The 22,901-nt window shown below is 47.9% G+C and overlaps 1 protein-coding gene across 6 annotated transcripts in view; it reads right to left on the bottom strand.

The window, feature by feature from the left end:
• The window catches only part of LOC147100671 (matrix remodeling-associated protein 8-like), a 110,122-nt gene that overhangs the window by 27,766 nt on the left and 59,455 nt on the right, over positions 1–22,901 (bottom strand). For all 6 annotated transcript variants that reach the window (XM_085967165.1, XM_085967166.1, XM_085967164.1 and 3 more), the window contains 3 exons: positions 20,110–20,136; positions 18,686–18,991; positions 2,563–2,664 (listed from right to left, as the gene is read on the bottom strand). In XM_085967165.1, coding sequence (XP_085823291.1) covers positions 2,563–2,664; positions 18,686–18,991; positions 20,110–20,136 — 435 coding nt within the window. The remainder of the gene's footprint in view (positions 1–2,562; positions 2,665–18,685; positions 18,992–20,109; positions 20,137–22,901) is intronic.

Raw genomic sequence — 22,901 nt, 5'->3', positions numbered from 1 at the left:
AGGTGGCGTGATGTTCTGCAGAAGTGGACAGAGCTGGTTTAAGGCAGGTTTAGTAGGGATCCATTATATCCCATGACCAAAGATATAAATCTGGGATGGAGTCATGCACTCTTTACTGCTCAAGGCTGAGAACTACCGTTGACAGGAGCAGCTCTTAGTCTCTGATGGGTATGCTACTTGTGACTATATAGATGTATCGCTTGCTTGTAATAATCTTCTAATGTTCAATAAATGTCTGAGTTAATCCATCCCTAGTATCCGATCCTGCTATTATTCAGGACTATACTGAAAAACTTAACACACAAAAACATTCAATTCCTAAACTCAGGGTTCCTGCAGTCCTTTCCCAATCACTTAATGGCATCCCAAGTGGAACGCCCAAAGGAACACTCAAGGAGTGTTTATTGTTTATGGTTTCAGCAAAAGTAAAAATAGAAATGTTTCTGGTAAAACATATTTGTGGGAAGCCTTTTTGTGTTCACTGTATTTACAGTAATCTCCCTGGAATGCTAATGACTGATTGGTTTGTCTTCTGTCAGTTCACTGAAAGCTGTATGTCTGTGAAACAGTACAAGAAGAAACTGGCACTCTGTCACTGTATTTCACTGCTGTATATTGTTTATTAACGTTGAGTAATAGAAAGATCTTGTTTATCGGCAGAATGCTAATTGAATATTCTGCACTGATAATGGACAATGGCATCATTATGAAGTCCTCCATAGTATTCTAATGGATTGACTCTATGTAATCAATAACTAGTGGCTATCAGTCTGAGTATTTCACCCAACAGAGGTCTGCTGTTCACAGGGAGTGATCATATGCACAGATCCACATCTATCACTTGGTGACGCAGAGCTCTGGCACACTCGACGCTTGGGTACTGTTATGAAGAATGAAAGCAGCGGCCCTGAGCCATGCTTGATGTCATCAGAACCCTGAGGCTTGTGGAATACAATTAACTCACTTCAAATTGTTAATTTTTGTAATTTATACAACACAAAGCTTAAACAAAAATATTTTTTCCCAGAGGGAACTTTTTCACCCAAAGGGTAATCAGGTTGTGGAGTAAGTTACCAGGGACGGATGGTGTAAATGGGGTCAAGAGGCAATTAGACATATTTCTGGAAAAGGATTGAGGGATACAGGGAGAAGGTGGGTAAGTGGGATTGCAGAATATGGGGAGAAGGTGGGGTTAAAGGATATGGGGAGAAGGTGGGATGGTGGAGTTGAGGGACACAGGGAGAAGGCAGGTAGGTGGGGTTGAGGAATACAGGGAGAAGGTGGGTAGGTGGGGTTGAGGAATACAGGGAGAAGGTGGGTAGGTTGGTTGAGGGATACGGGGAGAAGGTGGGTAGGTGGGATTGAGTGATATGGGGAGAAGGTGGATAGGTGGGGTAATCAAAAATGGATGTTGAGCCTGTGATTCCATTTCTACTGAGTGATATAAAGTTAATGTTGTCATGCTTAACTTGTGGCATCATGTGACTAAAACTCATTCTTGATACCATCAAGAAGAGTGAGAGATGTGACAATCTGATTGTTCAGGGAAATTAATTTATGTGCCAGAGAATATGTTAGTGTCCTGCCCTTTTGAAAAGAGACCTCAACCCCTAGCAAAATTGGAAGTGAGATCAGGTGTGATGGGCATCACCTTTCAATGAAGATTGTGCTCCACAATCCTGGCTCAGATCGATAATCCAGCCAAAAAACTGAAGTGGTTTTAAAGGATTGCTCATCCTCTGGAACTAATACAATGTATCTCAGATGTGACAGTGAGTTCCACATATCTCACACGTGCTCAAGTGTGTGGGAGCTCTCGTCTTTCATAGTCTCACCTCTTTGTCACCACCTAGATTTCCTCTGCATAGAACTCTTCACCTACATGTTTTGAAAGTGTGGAATTCAGATCAGTGCTTGGGATGGAGCACTGCTCTCTGTAGGACCATCAAATCAGATGAATTTTCCAGCTTTGGGGTATTGTGCACCATTGCTGTTAATCTCAGTGGTGCTGTTAAATGTTGTGATCTCCCAATTAAAGCAGGACAGCTACAAACTGCAGTCATAGAATTACACTGAAATTACAACATGGAAACAGGCCATTCGGCCCAACCAGTCTGTGTTGGTGTTTATCCTCCGCACGTGCAGTATCCTAATCCCATGTGCCCGCTCTGTTCCCATATCCCTTTTTTCCCGTTTCCTTTAACCACCTATCTAACCTATTCTTAAATGTTGACATGGTCTCTGCGTCAATCACTAACTCCGGTTCCACAACTTCAGGATCCTCTTTGTATAAAAGGTTTCTCGTGCTCTCTGTCCTAAATCTCTTACATTTAATCTTATATCTATGTCCCTTATTCTAGACCCCTCAATCACTGGAAACAGTCTGCTTCTATCTACTCTGTCCCATCCCTTCATAGTTTAAAACACCTTTATCAAGTCATGCTTTTATCTCCTTTGTTCTAACCAAAACAGCCCCAGTCGTCTCAACAAAAACAGATTAAACACTTGGCTTCTGTTTATGCCCGATTTCCCTACCTTGTGCCAGTCCAACCCTTCACTTACCTGATCTGGTGACATTGAGTTGAATTTTGATTGTTTCGTAAAGGTGACAATAATGGTGGTGAAGATTACACGAGTAAATCCCTCGGTCATTTGTTCCAACATCTGTAAAAGCAGGAAAATAAAGGGAAGTTAGAATTCTTATTTGAGGGCACTGGATAATTAAGGTACAGCTAAAGAAATGAAAACATCACTCATCAAATATTAGCTGCTTCCATTATCACTTTCAGCATGAGCATCAAAGAACTGATGATCAGAGTGACCCAACAGTGAAGAGGATTCACTCCAACATGGTCTTACAATAAAATCTCCAAACTATACCAATTACTTTGTACACTGATAATGATGCAATGTGACTCACTGTGACTCACGAGCTTTGCTGGATTGCATATTGTGTACCATGGACCCTTGGGGCCAAGTACAAAGTTTAAATCCCCTTTCCCAATAATTCCCATATATCTCAAGTTATGGATCTCAGCAATCTGATTTAGGATTTATCTGCCAATCAGACTGCAGAGCTAAAAACAGCCCTTTCCAACTCTGCAGGTCAGATTCACCAGACAAAAAAAACTACCAGTGCAAAAGTTGCCTAGACTTCAAGGACTAAAGTGCCAGGATATGTGGTCCTAGGGTGGCAGTTTAGCTACATCTTCAGGGATTTAGGGACTGGGTGGCACAGTGAATTGGAACACTACCCAGTGGGACCTGGTTCAAATCACAACAACAACTTGCATTTACATAGCACCCTTAACATAGAGAAATGGATGCCGAGCAATAGAAAGAGATATTAAGAGTGACTATAATCTTGGTCCATGAGGTGAGTTTTAAGGAGGGTCTTAAAGGTGGAGAGGGAGGTGGAGAAGCAGAGGGATTAAGGGAGGGAATTCCAAAGCATGGGGCATAGGCGGCTGAAAGTATGGTTACCGAAAGTATGGCTTCAGTTGGTGGGTCAATGCACAAGAGGCCAGAGCTGGAGAAATGGAGAATTCTGGGGAGGGGGATGGTGTAGGGCTGGGGATGTTTACAGAGATAGGGAGCAGCAAAGCAATGAACAGGTTAAACAAGAGGATGCAAATTTTAAATTGGAGGCTTTGGGGAGCTGGGAGCCAAAGTAAGTCAGCATGTACAGGGTAGAAAAGTGAGTGGGACTTAGTGTGACATAGGATATGGGCAGCAGAGTTTTGGATGAGCTGAAATTTATGGAGCATAGAAGATGGGAGGCTGGCCAGGAGTGCACTGGAAAAGTCAAGTCTGGAGGTGACAAAGGCATGGATGAGAGTTTTAACAGAAGATGGGCAGAGGCAGGGGCGGAGATGGGTGATGTTACAAAGGTGGAAGTAGGGGATCTTTGTGATCGAGAGGATATAGGGATTAGCTCCCATCGTGTTGTGTGGCACTACCACTGTGCTAAATGGGATAGATTCAGAACAGATCTAGCAGCTCAAAACTGGGCATCCATGAGGTTCTATGCGCCATCAGCAGCAGAATTGTATTCCACCACAATCTGTAACCTCATGGCCCGGCATATCACTCACTGTACCATCAAGGCAGGGGACCAATCCTGGTTCAATAAGGAGTGTAGAAGAGCATGCCAGGAGCAGCACCAAGTGTACCTAAAAATGAGGTGCCAACCTGGGGAAGCTGCAACACAGGACTACATGCATGCTAAAAAGCAGAAGCAGCATGCTATAGACAGGGCTAAACGATCCCACAATCAATGGATCAGATCAAAGCTCTGCAGTCCTGCCACATCCAGTCGTGAATGGTGGTGGACAATTAAACAACTAACGGGAGGAGGAGGCTCCATGAATATTCCCATCCTCAATGATGGTGGAGCCCAGCACGTGAGTGCAAAAGACAAGGCTGAAGTGTTTGCAACCATCTTCAGCCAGAAGTGCCGAGTGGACGATACATATCGGCCTACTCCCGAGGTCCCCACCATTACAGAAGCCAGTCTTCAGCCAATTCGATTCACTCCACGTGATATCAAGAAACAGCTGAGCGCACTGGATACACAAAGTCTATGGGCGCATGGGAACACCACCACCTCCAAGATCTCCTCCAAGTCACACACCATCCTGACTTAGAAGTATATCACTGATCCTTCATCGTCGCTGGGTCAAAATCCTGGAACTCCCTCCCTAATAGCACCGTGGGAGCACTTTCACCACACGGACTGCAGCGGTTCAAGAAGGTGGCTCACCACCACCTTCTCAAGGGCAATTAGGGATGGGCAATAAATGCTGGCCTTGCCAGTGACGCCACATCCCAGGAACGAATAAAAAAAAAAGCTTAGCTCAGAACAAATAGGACACTGAGGTTGCAAACAGCCTGGTTCAAACTGAGACAGTAGCCAGGCAATCAGTGGCAAAGGTACAGAGTTTGTGGCAGGGGCCGAAGATGATGGCTTCAGTCTACCCAATGTTTAACTGGAGGTAATTGTGGCTCATTAAGGACTAGATGTCGGACACGCAGTCCAACAACAGAGACAGTGGAAGAATCAAGAGAGGTGGTGGAGGTAAAACTGGGTGTCATCAGCGTACATATCTTTGGATGATGGCACCAAGGGTCAACGTGTAGATGAGGAAGAGGAGGGGGCAAGTGTAGATTCTTGTGGGATGCCAGAGGTAGTGGTGCAGGGGTGGGAAGAGATGCCATTGCAGGAAATGCTCTGGCTACAATCAGAGGAAAGAGTGAAACCAAGTGAGGGCCATCCCACTCAGTTGGACAACAGAAGAAAGGCGTTAGAGGAGGATGGTGTGCTAAATCGTGTCAAAAGCTGAAGAGAGCTTCAGAGGATGAGGAGGAATAGTGCACCATGGTCACAGTCACAGAGGGTGTCATCTGTGACTTTGATTAGGGCAGCTTTGGTGCTGTGGCAGGGGTGGAAACCTGATTGGAGAGGTTCAAACATGGACTTGCGGGAAAAATGGGCATGGACTTGGGAGACGGCAATACATTCAAGGACTTTGGAAAGGCAGGGAAGGTTGATGATGGATGGTAGTTTGCAAGGGCAGAGGAGTTTTTTGAGGGGGGAAGGTGATGGCTGTTTTGAACCCTTTAGCCACAAATCTCTTCCAAGAGACTTTATCAAATACCTTCTGAAAGTCAAAGTATTTCACACCCACCACATTACCTCCATCTACTCATTGTGTGGCATCCTTAAGAGATTCCAATAAATACATTAGATAGTGCCTGCCTTTGATGAATTCATGTTGGCTTGGAATTATTGCCTTCCACTCATCCCATATTCTTGCCCTTTGATGGTTTGCCTACTGTAGCTTAAGCAAACTGATCTGTGATTCACAGGATCCTGTGTCTGGCATTAACTGAAACAATATTACTCTGTCACTACACTGTAGAAAGTTTAGTCACGAATCTTCTACTTCTACTTAGGTAGCGGTACAGGTCTGGCTAGTGGTCAGGGACAGGAGGGTGTGACTGCAACTCAGACAGGTAAGGGGACCCCAGGTGCAGTGCTGGAGGAGCCTCAGTCTTTGCCTTTATCCAACAGGTATGAGGCTGCCTATTTGGATGAGGGCAATGTCTGCAGGGTGGGTGAGCAAACTGACCACAGCACCGTGGTACAAGAGGCCATTCAAGTCGGGGGAGTGAAAAGGAATGTTGTAGTGGTAGGGTGCAGTATTGTCAGGGGGATAGATACTGTTCTCTGCAGCCTCAACCAGAAGTTCCGAAGGCTGGAGAAGAATTTGGAGTGGGAGGGGGAGGGGGAGGATCCAGCTGTCATGGTCCACATAGTAGAACTAGGGATGAGGTTCTGCTGAGAGAGTTTGAGGAGCTAGGGTCCAAATTGAAAAGCAGAACCTCAAAGGCAACAATCCCTGGATTGTTACCTGAGCCATGCGCAAATTGGCAACATAGGAACAAGCAGATCAGTGAGTTAAATGCGTGGCTCAAAGAGTAGTGTGGGAGGAAGGGGTTTCAATACATGGGGCACTGGCACCAGTACTGGGGAAAGAGGGAGCTGTTCCGTTGGGATGGTCTCCACTTAAACTGGGCTGGGACAGGTGTCCCGGCGAATCGAATAACTAGGGCTGTAGATAGGGCTTTAAACTAAAAAGGGGAGGTGGGGCGGGGTCAGGTGAAGGGCAATTTAGAAATCTAAAGAGGAAAGTCAAGGCAATGGAGCAGTGTAGCAACTTGGGTAAAGATAAGCAGAGTGTGACAGGAAGGGACAAAGGGGGAAACATTTGTGTTCGCCAGCAAAGTTGCCAACGCTAACAGGGTCAAATTGGTCTGGGGGGCATGGAGATAGGTGGCTCAGCGCTCACCTTCCATGCCATGCTGTCTTGGTGGCATTGCTGGAGGGATCCAGGATGAAGTTTCTGTCCAGGTTGCAGCTTCCCACAGTCTCTGTGAGTGAAGCTGTGGAGCTCGCAAGGAATTGTGGGCAATGAAGAGGTCTGAGAATTAGAGGGGCCGTGCACACTGAAGCAATACAAAATAAAATGCAGTGAATCAATACATTTTTCAGCCCTTTCTGCCTTTTAAAAAATATTCAACATTTAAAAGAATCACCTTCCTAACCTCAACAAATGGGAAAACTGCCTCAGCACTAACACAAATGGCTCAGCAAGCCAGGGAAGGGGCAACTAGGGTCTCACACACAGCACTCCAGCTTTGTGCAGGGGGGTCAACACTGCAAGAGCGACCCTCTACCCACGGGGGCCAGGAGGCCCTCCAGAAAGAACGATGTGGGAGTACATCACTAAGGCCGCCACTGCCAGCAGTGTCGCCCCCCCACCACCTGGCTCCAGTGCCCAAAGAAGCTTCATGACATCATACCACTGGTCAAGGTCAGTGAATGCATCTTCAAAAGCCGTCTTCTATGAATTGCACCACTAGCCTCACACACTGCTCAATGCACGACTCCCAATCACTCACCTACCAACAATCTGCACCAACGACGAGGCACATCTTCCATTCCTAGCCTCACCTTGGAGGAGACGGTGCAGGCCATTCTTGGCAGGGACATGGTTGAGCCCTTGGTCAGTGGTGGGGCTGAAAGGATACCAGTCACCGGCAGTGCAAAGGGGGAGAAGAATATGGCAGCCGTCAAGGGACCCGCCACCAGCTGGCTAAACAGCGTCACTCCGACGGTAAGGAGATGAATTTCAAGCCCAGAGAGTTTAATGGTAAAATTGCATCAGCAAATAAGGTGAAAGCAGGGAATAATGGTAAAAAGTTAAAATTAAAGGCTCTTTATCTGAATGCACGTAGCATTCATAGAAGAATCATAGAAATTTATGGCACAGAAGGAGGCCATTCGAACAATCGTGTCTGTGCCAGCCGAAAAAGAGCTCTCCAGCCTAATCTCACTTTCCAGCTCTTGGTCCGTAGCCCTGTAGGTTACGGCACTTCAAGTGCATAACCAAGTACTTTTTAAATGCAATGAGGGTTTCTGCCTCTACCACCCTTTCAGGCAGTGAGTTCCAGAACCCCATCATCCTCTGGGTGAAAAAGTTCTCCTCAACTCCCCTCTAATCCTTCTACCAATTACTTTAATTCTATACCCCCGGGTTATTGACCCCTCTGCTAGGGGAAATAGGTCCTTCCTAGCCACTCTATCTAGGCCCCTCATAATTTTATACACCTCAATCAAGTTTCCCCTCAGCCCCCTCTGTTCCAAAGAAAACAACCCCAGCCAATCCAATCTTTCCTCATAGCTAAAATTCTCCGGTCCTGGCAACATCCTCGTAAATCTCCTCTGTACCCTCCCTAGCGCAATCACATCTTTCCTGTAATGTAGGGGGCGATTTTGCCAGCCCTGGGGAGGTGGGTATGGAGGCGGGACTGCTGGGAAAACGGCAGAATCTGGGAGCGGGTACCCATCCTGCCTCCGTGCCATCTTCCCAGGAGGCGGGTACCCGGCCCGCGCTGGGAGCCGCCTCCTTGAGGCGGGAAGGGGATTAGTGCCAATTAACTGCCTGTTAACAGGTAGTTAACAGGCAGTTTTTTGGATAATCCTATTTTGCCACCTAAAGTGTGAGCTTCCCAATGGCTCCAAACCCCGCCAGGGTCAGCGAGGCGAGCCGTGGGTCTCCAGGGGTCGGAGGGGCCGAGATGTCCAGTGTGCAGGTGAGTGATGGGTGCATGTGTGCAGAGGTAAGTGTGTGAGATGAGTGTTGAGTGTTTTAAAAGCTTTACTTACCTTTGCTTCTTCCTCCAGGCTTCATCCCTTCAGGTTTCGGGAGTCCCTCATCTCACCGGCAGAGAAAGCAGAATGGCCGCTGCATTCTCAAATGCATTAGCCTTCTGCTTTCTGCTCAGGACAGATCTCTAAGTAAGCCTGTGTCCCAGGACTCAACTTAGAAGACAGATTGTCAGTGTTTGACAGCTTCACAGAGCTGTCAAACGATGACAATTCATCTGTCAAAAGCACTTGACAGATGAAACATCACTCGCTGACGTCACCAGTAACCGGCTTTCCCTTAATTGGCCTGCTAAGCCCGCTGGGTGGGCTTAACAAGGTCAATCAAGGGAAAATAGCATGGGTTGGCCGGACGTCGATAGAGGCGGGACTAAAACCCGACAAGCAGCAGTCCCACTTCCATCATGTCCCCATTGGCAAATCACCCCCGTGGTGACTAGAACTGTACACAGTACTCTAGCTGTGGCCTAACTAGTGTTTTATACAGTTCAAGCATAACCACCCTGCTCTTATATTCTATGCCCATTCGTAACAAGATAGACAAATTACGGCACAAATAGAAATAAATGGCTTTGATCTAATAGCCATTACAGAGATGTGGTTGCAAGGTGACCAAGCTTGGGAACTAAATATTCCAGGGTACTTGACATTTCGAAAAGACAGACAGAATGGAAAAGGAGGGGGGTATCCCTGATAAAAAAAGGATGACATAAGGACAGTAGTGAGAAAGGATCTTGGCTCCGAAGATCAGGAAGCAGAATCAGTATGGGTGGATATGAGAAATAACAAGGGGCAGAAAACACTGGTGGGAGTAGTTTTTGGCCCCAAACAGTAGCTATACAGTTGGACAGAGTATTAATCAACATATAATAGGAGCTTGTAACAAAGGTAATACAATAATCATGGGGGACTTTAATCTTCATATAAACTGGGCAAATCAAATATGTCATGGAACCAACCAGGGAACAGGCTATTTTAGATCTTCTATTGTGTAATGAGACAGGGTTAATTAGTAATCTCATAGTAAAGGATCCTCAGGGAAGAGTGATCATAATACGATAAAATTTCACATTGAGTTTGAGAGTGAAATACTTCAGCCTAGAAATTCAGTATAGCCACGTTTGGGGCGCTACAGCCGGGCGTTCGCTAAATTTAGTGCCCGGCGTAACTTAGCGCCACCTTCACCGATATTCAGTTGCACCGCCCCAAGAGGTTGCTGCTGCGCTAAAGCAGGCGATGCATGACTATCATAAGGCGCTAAGCCGGCGAGCCGGGGCGCTACCACCGAGGGCGGGCGCAGCGCAGGTGCGGCGAGTTGCTGATTGAAGGCAGACACGCTGGTGCCGGTCAGCTCTTAAAGGGGGAGGGTGGATTTGTTTGGCTGCCACGCCCTGCATACTGCAGCCCTGAATCAAGGCCTGAAAATAGCTGCTTCAACAATTCAACGCCCACGACTATGGAGAAGGCTAGGGAGCGAGCGCAGCGCTTCAGTGAGGGTGCCCTGAAGCTACTGGTTGGCGCAGTGGAGCACAAGCGACTTGTCCTCTTCCCTGATAGTGGCAGGAGGCCGCTGCCCAGCGAGTATAGAAAAGCCTGGAGGGAGGTGGCAAACAGGGTGACTTCCAACAGCATGGTTGCCAGGACTCCTGTGCAATGCAGAAAAAAGTTCAACGACCTCACTCGGGTTGTCAGGGTGAGTACCCTTTCCAGTATCCTCCTCATCCCTGCATGTGCACCTCAATTTATGGCCAAAGGGACCTGGAAGCCCCAATGCCCAGCCCTCATCCAGCAGCTATGGGACTCTCATGAAAATCACTTGCACATTCAACACTTTACACACTGTCAGGGCTATTCCACCATGGGAGGCAATGCAGGCAAGATGAGGGCTTGACACTGTCAGGGCTATTCCACCATGGGAGGCAGTGCAGGCAAGATGAGGGCTTGACACTGTCAGGGCTATTCCACCATGGGAGGCAGTGCAGGCAAGATCAGAGCTTGACACTCTCAGGGCTATTCCACCATGAGAGACAGTGCAGGCAAGATGAGGGCTTGACACTGTCAGGGCTATTCCACTATGGGAGGCAGTGTAGGCAAGATGAGGGCTTGACACTGTCAGGGCTATTCCACCATGGGAGGCAGTGCAGGCAAGATGAGGGCTTGACACTGCCAGGGCTATTCCACCATGGGAGGCAGTGCAGGCAAGATGAGGGCTTGACACTGTCAGGGCTATTCCACCATGGGAGGCAGTGCAGGCAAGATGAGGGCTTGACACTGTCAGGGCTATTCCACCATGGGAGGCAGTGCAGGCAAGATCAGGGCTTGACACTGTACTTAGAGGCCGTCCTTTCTCTTGCAGGGCAAGCTGGCCCACAATCGCAGGCAGCAGCGATGGACCGGGGGAGGCCGTCCTGACCTCAAAGAGCTCAGCGACCTGGAGCAACGTGTGGAGCGCATTATGGCAGGCCGGCTGATTGGCCCCGTCGCCAGTGGAGATGCCGACCCTGTTCTGGGCAGCAATGGTAAGGTCATCACCTTTTTGACCTCTCTCTTTCCACTTGCACCTCACACCAGCATCCTTTGCCACTATCGAACCAACGCAGTGCATAGCAGCACTCATGCCTCCCTCGCTGCCGCCCTGTCCTCACTCTAAAGCAACTCTTGTGCCTCCCTGCTTTCAGATGCTGAATCGCCAGGTGAGGAGGCGGGCCCTCAAGCTGGCACTATGTCTGATTCTGAATTTGAGGAGGAGTAAGAGGAAGCCGGCCCATCAATGCCACCCTCAGCTGAGGCAGCCCATGGCCATGATGGGGACACGTCTTCCCTGGAGGGGAGCAGGGGGGAAGGGTCTGAGGAGAGTGAAGCTCCAGGGCCCAGCGGGCTGCAGCAACGCGGGAGGGGTGGGGAAGCTCGGTGGCCTTCTCCCCGGAGGGAGAGTCTGGCCTCGAGTCCTGCTACGGTGAGCGCAGAGGAAGTGCGGCTCCTTGCTGAAATGGGCGCCCAGGCTGAGCGCAGGCACACTGAGCTCATGGCTGCAGTGGCAAGGATGCCTGACTCCATAGAGTCACTGGCAAGGAGAGTTCAGGAATTCAGGGCAGCACAGGCCAGGAGTCTGCAAGAATTCAGTGCAGCACAGGCAAGGAGTCTGCAGGACTTCGCGGCAGCACAGGCTAGGAGTCAGCAGGACTTCGCTGCATCACAGGTGGCTTCCAGCCAAGTGCTCAGTCGTGCCGTGCATTCACTGGCTGGTGTGATGCAGACACAGACCAGGGCCACATGGGCGCTAACTGCTGCCACCCTCGCTGGATCGGCCAGGCATCGACGGGGCCCTCGCCGCGCCGCAGCAGCCCAGCAGTCTGTGCTTCAGCAGATTGCTGCGCATGCTGCAGTGCTGGCCCGTGCGAGTGCCAGTGTATCAGCCGACCAGGGAGTGCCTGTGCTCTGTCAGGTTGGCAGCATTCCTGCAGCCAACACTGTCACTCCTCCACTGCAGCTGCCACCACCCGTAGGACAGACTGCTGCCGCCCAAGCAGAGTTGGAGCAGTTAGCAGCCGGGCCCTCCACGCCCAGAGCTGGTCCAGGCCGTCCCCCAAGGGCATCTGCCGTCTCACCATCTGACCCTCAGCAGCCTTCCCCCAGCCTTGCTGCAGCCACTGGGGTCCCATTGAGGGGGAGCTGCAGGGCGGGAAGGGGCCACTCGCGGAAGCAAGGCGGATCACCCTCGCAGGGGAAAAAGTAGAAGGTGTGGCCAAATGTTTTTTTTATATATGAAGGCTGAGAAGGTTTTTTTTATATATGAAGGTCAAGATTGTTGTGTTTTTTTATATATGAAGGCCGAGACTGTTGTGTTTGTTTTTTATGAAGGCCGAGACTGTTGTGTTTGTTTTTTTATAAAGGCCGAGGATCATGGTCATTTTTGTTTAACTGTTTTTCTCATTTTCTGAAGGTTGGGAGAGCCAGTTATGTCTCTGACTGTTTTTTGGGGGGGTTTATCTGAATTAGTTTGTCATGCAGGAAGGGCACAGAGTTTGCACAGTAAAAAATTTTCTTTAATCACATTGTCCATGTTTGCATTTTGAACTATTTGTTGCCTTGACCGGCTGAGGGCTTGCGGAGCGGCTCCATTCATCTTCTTTCATTGGCACAAGCCATTCCCTGAGAGGGGGCCTAGAACTGAGTTGCAATAAGCCGCCGACGGACGGCCCTTGCACTTTGTGCCTCCCTTCCGTCTTGGTGCTCCTCCTCCTCCTCCTCCTCTGGTGGTCCTCCAATGTCTGCTGGCAGTGGCTGAGTCCTGAGGATAACCAGGTTGTGCAGCATGCAGCACACTACAACGAAATGGGAGACTCGTTCAGGCGAGTACTGTAGGGCTCCTCCGGAACGATCCAGACAACAGAACCGTTGCTTGAGCACGCCGATTGTGTGCTCAATGATGTTCCTGGTAGCTTGATGGCTGTCATTGTATCGCTCTTCAGCAGGGGTGCTGGGCGCACGGAGCGGGGTCATCAGCCAGGTGCACAAAGGATAGCCTTTGTCCCCGAGAAGCCATCCTCGTGGGTGAGCCTGGGCTTCGAAAATGTCTGCCACAGAAGTCTGGCGCAGGATGAAGGCATCGTGGCTGCTGCCTGGAAAGCGGGCATTGACAGCTAGTATGAGCTGCCTGTGGTCACACACCAACTGGACGTTGAGCGAATGGTAGCCCTTCCGGTTGCGGTAATCCTCGGCATTCTGTAGAGGTGCCCGCAAAGCCACATGCGTGCAGTCAATGGCGCCCTGGACCATGGGGAAGCCCGCTATTCCTCCAAATCCCATTGCACGCTCTTGCTGCTTGTCCACGGTCATGGGGAAGGAGATGTACTGACGTCTCCTTCTGAAAAGGGCATTGGTCACCTGGCGGGTGCAGCAATGTACCGCGAACTGGGAGATGTTGGCAATGTCCCCAGTAGCGGATTGGAAGGAGCCAGTGGCATAGAAGTTGAGAGCCACCGTCACCTTCACTGCCACCGACAGAGACGTCCTGCTCCTCAGCTGTGGCTGCAGATCTCTGCAAAGCAGGTGGCAGATCTCAGTGACCACCTCCCTTCTGAATCGCAGCCTCCAAACACACTGCTCCTCAGACATGTTCAGATATGAGAACTGCTGGCGATATACCCTGGGTGGGTAAAGCCTCCTGTGCCGACGCCTGTTGGCCCTTCTCTGTCTAGCCAATTATATGTGGCGACTCAAGGCTATGGCACTGAAAGTTAAATCCAAGTGCAAAGCTCTGGCCTGAAGCCAGAAGTACCTGTGCGAGCCAGAAAGCTCTCTCCCTTTGTCTCTCTCCAAATATCCGTCTCTCACAAAGAAGGAGTGGAACAAAATGGCTGCCACTTATAATGCAGGAGGAGTCCCCTTTAATTAGCGCCCCCCGCGCCCGGCAGCAACTGGTAACCGTTCCCCTCTACCAGTCGCTGGGGTCGCCAGGCGCACAGAAGGGCGGCGCCACTGAAGTTCCGGTTCGGGGCGCACCAAGGGCGTTGCACCATGAAATGACGTCAGGATCTGCGCGCGCAGCTGAGCGGGTGCTGCGGTTTTGCGCCGCCGCTAAATCTTGAGTGAAGTTCGCGAGAGGCGCAGATCGCGCCCGGGCGCTAGCCGCTTAGTGCCCCACTTCTCCTCCTCCTAAGGCGCTAGCGGCTGGCGCTAACAACTGAATTTCTAGGCCTTCAGGCGGAAACGAGAGTCTTAAACTTAAATAAAGCCAATTACATAGGCATAAGGGGCGAGTTGGCTAAAGTAGATTGGGGAAATTAGATTAAAAGGTATGATGGTCGATAAACAATGGCAAACATTTAAAGAAATATGGCAAAATTCTCAACAAATTTACATTCCATTGAAAAATAAAAACTCCACGGGGAAAGTGATCCATCTGTGGCTAACTAAAGAAGTTAAGGTTAGTATTAGATTAAAAGAAGAGGCTTATAATGTTGCGAAGAATAATAGTAAGTTTGAGGATTGGGAGAGCTTTTGAAACCAGCAAAGGACGACCAAAAAATTGATAAAAAAAGGAGAAAATAGAATATGAGAGTAAACTAGCAAGAAATATAAAAACAGATTGTAAGAACTTCTGCAAGTATGTAAAAAGGAAGAGAGTAGCAAAAGCAAGTGTTGTCCCTTAGAGGCTGAGACAGGTGAAATTATAATGGGGAATAAGGAAATGGCAGAGACTTTAAACAAATATTTTGTATCTGCCTTCACAGTCGAAGACACAAAAAGCATACCAAAAATAACGGGAAACCAAGGGGCTAATAAGATTGAGGAACTTAAAGTAATTAATATCAGTAGAGAAAAAGTACTTGAGAAATTAATGCGACTAAAAGCCGACAAATCCCCTGGACCTGATGGCCTACATCTTAGGGTTCTAAAAGAGGTGGCTGCAGAGATAGTGGATACATTAGTTGTGATCTTCCAAAATTCCCTAGATTCTAGAATGGTCCCAGCGGATTGGAAGGTAGCAAATTTAACCCCGCTGTCATAAATCTCATCGAGAAACTACCTATGAAATAACACTGGACGGCCAGCTGGTGGCGCCGTCCAAGGAGTATAAATACTCGGGCGTTGGCTCCAGCTTGCCAGGGACATTTTGTAAAGACAAGGGAGCTAGTGGATACAACTGGACTTCCATGTCCTGAAATAAGTTGATTAAAGCCTTGCCTTATGCTCAAACCAAGTACATAGTGAGTTTTATTACGTCGCCCGCTATTCAAGAAAGGAGGGAGAGAGAAAACAGGGAACTCCAGGCCAGTTAGCCTGACATCAGTCGTCGGGAAAATGCTGGAATCCATTATTAAGGAAGTGGTAACAGGGCACTTAGAAAATCATAATATGATTAGGCAGAGTCAACATAGTTTTATGAAAGGGAAGTCGTGTTTTACAAATTTATTAGAGTTTTTTGAGGATGTAACTAGCAGGGTAGATAAAGGGGAACCAGTGGATGTAGTAACATAGAAACATAGAACATAGAAGATAGGAGCAGGAGTAGGCCATTCGGCCCCTCAAGCCTGCTCCGCCATTTAATGAGATCATGGCTGATCATCCAAATTCAGTACCCTGTCCCTGCTTTCCCCCCATACCCCTTGATCCCTTTAGCCTTAAGAAATATATCTTGAATATATTTCATGAATTGGCCTCAACTGCCTTTTGTGGTAGAGAATTCCACAGGTTCACCTCTCTCTGGGTGAAGAAATTCCTCCTCATCTCCGTCCTAAATGGCTTACCCCTTATCTTTAGTCTGTGACCCCTGGTTCTGGACTTCCCTGCCATTGGGAACATCCTTGCTGCATCTAGTCTGTCTAGTCCTGTTATAATTTTATAAGTTTCAATGAGGTCCCCTCTCATTCTTCTAAACTCCAGCGAATATAAGCCCAATCGACCCAATCTCTCCTCATACGTCATTCCTGCCATCCCAGGTATCAGTCTGGTGAATCTTCGCTGCACTCCCTCCATGGCAAGAACATCCTTCCTCAGATAAGGCGACCAAAACTGCACACAATACTCAAGGTGTGGTCTCACCAAGGCCCTGTACAACTGCAGCAAGACATCCTTGCTCCTGTACTCGAATCCTCTCGCTATGAAGGCCAACATACCATTTGCCTTCTTAACCGCCTGCTGCACCTGCATGCTTACCTTCAGCGACTGGTGCACAAGGACACCCAGGTCTCGTTGCACTTCCCCTTTTCCCAATCTATTGCCGTTCAGATAATAATCTGCCTTCCTGTTTTTGCCACCAAAGTGGATAAACTCGCATCTGCCATGCATCTGCCCAATCACCCAACCTGTCCAAATCATACTAGAGCTTCTCAGCATCCTCCTCACAGCACACACGCCCACCCAGCTTTGTGTCGTCTGCAAACTTGGCGATATTGCATCTAGTTCCCTCGTCTAGATCATTAATATATATATTGTGAATAGCTGGGGTCCTAGCACCGATCCCTGCGGTACCCCACTAGTCACTGCCTGCCACTCGGAAAAAGACCCGTTTATTCCAACTCTTTGCTTCCTGTCTGCCAACTAGTTCTCTATCCAAGTCAGTACCTTACCCACAATCCCATGCGCTTTAACTTTGCACGCTAATCTCTTATGTGGGACCTTATCGAAAGCCTTCTGAAAGTCCAAATACACCACATCCACTGGTTCTTCCTTATCTATTCCACCAGTTACATCCTCAGAAACTCTAGTAGATTAGTCAAGCACGATTTACCTTTTGTAAATCCATGTTGACTTTGTCCAATCCTGTCACTGTTTTCCAAGTGCTCTGCTATTACATCTTTTATAATGGACTCTAGCATTTTCCCCACTACCGATGTCAGGCTTACCGGTCTGTAATTCCCCATTTTCTCTCTACCACCTTTTTTAAATAGTGGGGTTACATTAGCTACCCTCCAATCCATGGGAACTGTGCCAGAGTATATTTGGATTTCCAAAAGGCATTCGATAAGGTGCCACATAAAAGGTTGCTACACAAGATAAGGGCTCATGGGATTGGGGGTAATATATTAACATGGATAGAGGATTGGTTAACGGACAGAAAACAGAGAGTAGGGATAAATGGGTCATTTTCAGGTTGGCAGGATATAAGTAGTGGGGTGCCACGAGGGTCAGTGCTTGGGCCCCAGCTATTTACAATCTATATTAATGACTTAGATGAAGGGACTGAGTGCAATGTATCCAAGTTTGCTGACGATACAAAGCTAGGTGGGAAAGTAAGCTGTGAGGAGGACACAAAGAGCCTACAAAAGGATATAGATAGGTTAAGTGAGTGGGCAATAAGGTGGCAGGTGGAGTACAATGTGAGAAAATGTGAGGTTATTCACTTTGGTAGGAAGAATAGAAAAAACAAATATTTTTTAAATGATGAGAAACTATTACATGTTGGTCTTCAGAGAGATTTAGGCGTCCTCATACAGGAAACACAGAAAGTTAGCATGCAGGTACAGCAAGCAATAAGGAAGGCAAATGGCATGTTGGCCTTTATTTCAAGGGGGTTGGAGTACAAGAGTAAGGAAGTCTTACTACAATTGTACAGGGCTTTGGTGAGACCACACCTGGAGTACTGTGCAGAGTTTTGGTCTCATTATCTGAAAAAGGACATACATGTCTTAGAGGCAGTGCAACGAAGGTTCACTAGATTGATCCCTGGGGTGAGAGGGTTGTACTATGAGGGGAGATTGAGTAGATTGGGCCGATACTCTCTGGAGTTTAGAAGAATGAGAGGTGATCTCATTGAAACATATAAGATTCTGAGGGGGATTGACAGGGTAGATGCTGATAGGCTGTTTCCCCTGACTGGAGAGTTCAGAACTAGGGGGCATAGTATCAAGATAAGGGGTCAGCCATTTAAAACTGAGATGAGGAGGAATTTCTTCACTCAGAGGGTTGTGAATCTTTGGAATTCTCTACCCGAAAGGACTGTGGATGCTGAGTTGTGTATTTTAAAGGCCAAAAGAGATACATTTTTGGACTCTAGGGGAATCAAGGGGTATGGGGATCGGGCGGGAAAGTGGAGTTGTGGTCGAAGATCAGCCATGATCTTATTGAATGGCGGAGCAGGCTCGAAGGGCCGTATGGCCTACTCCTGCTCCTAATTCTATGTTTCTATAGGCTGTGTCACTGTACTCCACCATATTCTATAGGTGTGTCACTGTACTCCATCTTATCCTATAGGCTGTGCCACTGTACACCACCATATTCTATAGGCAGTGTCATTGTACCCAGTTGTATTCTATGGGCGGTGTCACTACACCCCACCTTATTGTAGACAGTGCCACTTTAATTCACCTTATTCTATAGGCTGTGCTAAAACCCACCTTATTCTATAGGCTGTTTCATTATATCTTACATTATTCTATAGGTTTGCTGCTTCATCGCACTCAGTAAAAAATGCCTGAAATAAAAAACAGGAAAGTCGTTTGCTTTTACCTTTTATCACTAAAGAGAAGTTTCCATTGGAGAATGCAGAGGTCGACATCATTACCCGTCCCTCGTTGTAGCTGTTATAGACCCGCTGATCCCCTGCTGAGAACATATCGAGCACACGATTGACCTTGTAGTCACCGTTCATTGAGAACCAGTCCCAATGGGCCACCCGTTGACGGTCATTCAAACGGTCCTGGGTCCAGACTATTCGTTGACTGTAGCACTGCAGTATCACCTCCGACCCAGCGGGAGCAGACAGGTTTTGGTATGCCACCACAACACTATCCGGGTTCATTGCATTCGCAGGAACTAGAAAGAGAAGTAATATCATTAATTTGATTTCTCACCTGGTATGAACTCCATTTTCTCCACTCCATGGAAGTAATGTTCTTCCACTTGTCGCTTCCTTCTTTCCTGTCTTAAAGGTGCTGGCTTACTGGGTTGTGGGTTCCAGAGACACTCACCATCCTCCAGTGAGTGGTAGCAGGGAATTTCATCACAGAATGCATCAAAGGCAAGCTTGATCCTATCCCCCTCTAACGTTCAAAGATACACACAGACACATTCTATCCAGCTGGCATCACTGGATAGTGACCTGGACCTGATTTTTCCTTCCCCACTCCAGGGGCAGTGAGGCGATATAGCACCCAAACTGCTGCCTCAGCTGAGAACCGTCATGGACGTATTGTGATCTGAGGCTGGCAGTATTTGCTGAAGTTATCTAACTGCCTTCTAACATCTTTATCCTGGCAATGCAGAAATGCCTTTTAGATTGAAACTATTTAACTTATAATGTGGATGTTTTATTCTCTGACAATTTAATTGGGAAGATAAATCACATATATATACATATACATGTTGCCAGGTGAAGGTGACTGAGGATACAAGGGTATTTGGTTCAGGGTGAATCAGACTATTTTATCTTGGATTATTAGTTTAAACTGCAGTGACATAAACCTGCTAGACTCTAAACCACTAAAATTATTGCCTTTTCAATGGCCAGTTGAAAACTTTGTCAGAATTATAACTTTCTAGTGCAGCAAGGTTCAAATGTTGTCATTTTAAATGGTATTGGAACCTCACCTGGACCGTGCAAAGTGAGCCCAGCCTAATATTCACTGCTACATTCAGCCTAATATTTACTCCTACATTTCCTCACCGTAGCATTAACTAGGAAGTGACTATAGTCACCTCAGTGGGGGAAGATTTCTCCTGGGTGCTATCTATAGTGAAATCATAAACACAATAGGCGGTATTTCTAGCACTTTCTGTGAGTAAAAACTATTTCCTGAAGCGATTGCTTTGGTAGCGTCCAGCAACGAATTACAGAAACCTCAGCACATCTCCACACAACAAAAAGATACAATTATTTACTCCTTATATACTTGCATTCAAATAAATAAATACAGTAAGAAGAAATCACTTACCATTAGTGTAGGCGAGGGCAAATTTCACTGTAAAGAGAGGAATGAGAAAGATTATAAGGGGGAAAAATTCGGTTGATTTGCGCCTTCCGTTAGCGCCTTAAGAGGGCGCTAAGGGGGCACAAAGCAACTAGCGCCTGGGCGCGGCACAGCTAACGCCATCCGCAAAATTCAGCAGGCGGTTAGCGGCATCGTTAACCAATAGCATCCCGCGGCGCTGTGCCTCCGGCGATGGTGTCATCACCATGCGCAGCGCCCCGGCCACGATCTTCGGTAGTGCCCCCTGACTTATTGCCATACGCTATGTCCGACAGGGTCAGGAGTGTCCTACGTGTGGCCAGGGTGGTGCAAATTAAAGGGGAGGTGCCGGGCAGCCATTTTTGTTGCTGGCCGCCTGCCAGCACCTGCCCCCGTTGCTGTCCCCGGCCTCCTGTGAAGCCTCTCTGTGGGGGGCCGGCTGCGCTCTGTGAGCGCGGCACTCCTCTTGATGCCTGGTGGCTCAGCTGGGCCCCAGGTTGCGCTGCGTTAGGCCCCTCCTCTTTAATAAGGGGAGGAAGGCCTGCAGTACCATGGCGCGACATGCTGTGATATTCACTCGCTGCGCCCCAAGAGGGAGGTGGGCCGCTTCCAGTAGCGCCCCACCTCCCACTTGGGGTGCTACTAGTGAATTTCGGGCGCGTGGGCACTAACTTTTTTGGAGCGCTAAAGGGGGCGCGACCCAATTTTGCCCCCTAAGTTTTTAATCTTTCTGAACACTGCCGTGGAGCTCAGGGCTCATTTTTATGAAAGTGCTAAGGTACAGCTTAGATCCTCCTGTGTTTCCCACATTACAACAGTGACTCCACTTCAAAAGTACTTCATTGGCTGTAAAGCGCTTTGAGATGTCCGGTGGTTGTGAAAGGCGCTATATAAATGCAAGTCTTTCTTTCTTTCTAACTTGCCTTAATCTCGCCCCACTGTTAGACTGACATGGCAGTTCTGTCATTTAGTTTAATATCTTCACCACGTATGCTAACCAGCAGAGTTTTAAACTGATAGCTGGTGTATTAGCTTGTTAGAGTTGCATAAGAAAGATCAGTTTTTTAACTGGTAGTCAGTATAAACCAGTATCGTTTGTAAGGTGGGACAAGAGTCTGTCAAAACAAGTCAATCAGACACTACTTTCTCCCACTGTTGGTTGTACATGAGCTTGAAGCAGAAATGTTTTAAGATGAGTTGACTGTTTGAGAGTCACAAATGTGTTATATAAAAAATAAACTGCTGAAATGCAATCAAAGGAATGTTCTAGAGAATGCTCAGCTGTTGACTTATGTAAAAGCCGTGTTTTTTTTGAGTTCATGAGAAGTTGTGAGGTAAATATATTAACTGACTTTGATGTACATTCCTGTTCCTCCTGAATTCCAGAGGTGAGCTGAGAGTGACTGCCTTTGACATCAAGGCAGCATTTGACCGAGTGTGGCATCAAGGAGCACTAGTAAAACTGAAGTCAATGGGAATCAGGGGGGCAAACTCGCCACTGGCTGGAGTCATACCTAGCACAAAGGAAGAGGGTTGTGGTGGTTGGAGGTCAAACATCACAGCCCCAGGACGTCGCTGCAAGAGTTCCTCAGGGCAGTGTCCTAGGCCCAATGATCTTCAACTACTTCATCAATGACCTTCCCTCCAACATAAGGTCAGAAATGGGGATGTTCACTGATGACTGCACAGTGTTCAGCACCATTCACAACTCCTCAGATAATGAAGCAGTCCATGCCCGCATGCAACAAGACCTGGACGACGTTCAGGCTTGGACTGATAAGTGGCAGGTAACATTCACGCCACACAAGTGCCAGGCAATGACTATCTCTAACAAGCGAGAGTCTAACCACCGCCCATTGACATTCAACGGCATTACCATCGCTGAATCCCCTACCATCAACATCCTGGGGGTCACCATTGACCAGAAACTTAACTGGACCAGCCACATAAATACTGTGGCAACAAGAGCAGGTCAGAGGCTAGGTATTCTGCGGCGAGTGTTTCACCTCCTGACACCCCAAAGCCTTTCCACCATCTACAAGGCACAAGTCAGGAGTGTGATGGAATACTCTCCACTTGCCTGGATGAGTGCAGCTCCAACAACACTCAAGAAGCTCGACACCATCCAGGACAAAGCAGCCCGCATGATTGGCACCCCATCCACCACCTTAAACATTCACTCCCTCCACCTCCGACGCACCGTGGCTGCAGTGTGTACCATCTACAAGATGCACTGCAGCGACTCGCCAAGGCTTCTTTGGCAGCACCTCCCAAACCCGCGACCTCTTCCACCTAGAAGGACAAGGGCAGCATGTGCATGGGAACACCACCATCTCCAAGCTCCCCTCCAAGTCACACACCATCCTGACTTGGATTTATATCGCCGTTCCTTCATTGTCGCTGAGTCAAAATCCTGGGACTCCCTCCCTAACAGCACTGTGGGAGCACCTTCACTACACGGACTGCAGCGGTTCAACAAGGCAGCTGACCACCACCCTCTCAAGGGCAATTAAGAATGGCAATAAATGCTGGCCTTGCCAGCGACGCCCACATCCCACGAACGAATAACAAAAAAAACTTGTGGAATTGTTACAGTTGGGAAATAAACTAGGGGTTGGGGTGGGAGCGGTGATGAGTTTTACTTAATTTAAAAAATGACACTAAATAGAATCCTATGTTTGGGATTTGCTGCAGTGTAAAATGAATGATGTGGGCCAATGGCCTGTTTTCAGGGTGAGTGATAACGTCAGGTTATGTTGTGTAATTTTGAAAGCTGT

This window comes from Somniosus microcephalus, chromosome 25 (genome assembly GCF_052327205.1).
Source record: "Somniosus microcephalus isolate GS21.2 chromosome 25, FLI_Smic_1.0, whole genome shotgun sequence".
Lineage (NCBI taxonomy): Eukaryota > Metazoa > Chordata > Chondrichthyes > Squaliformes > Somniosidae > Somniosus > Somniosus microcephalus.
The sequence above is the reverse complement of the archived record's forward strand: the minus strand, read 5'-3'. Positions and strand labels throughout refer to the sequence as shown.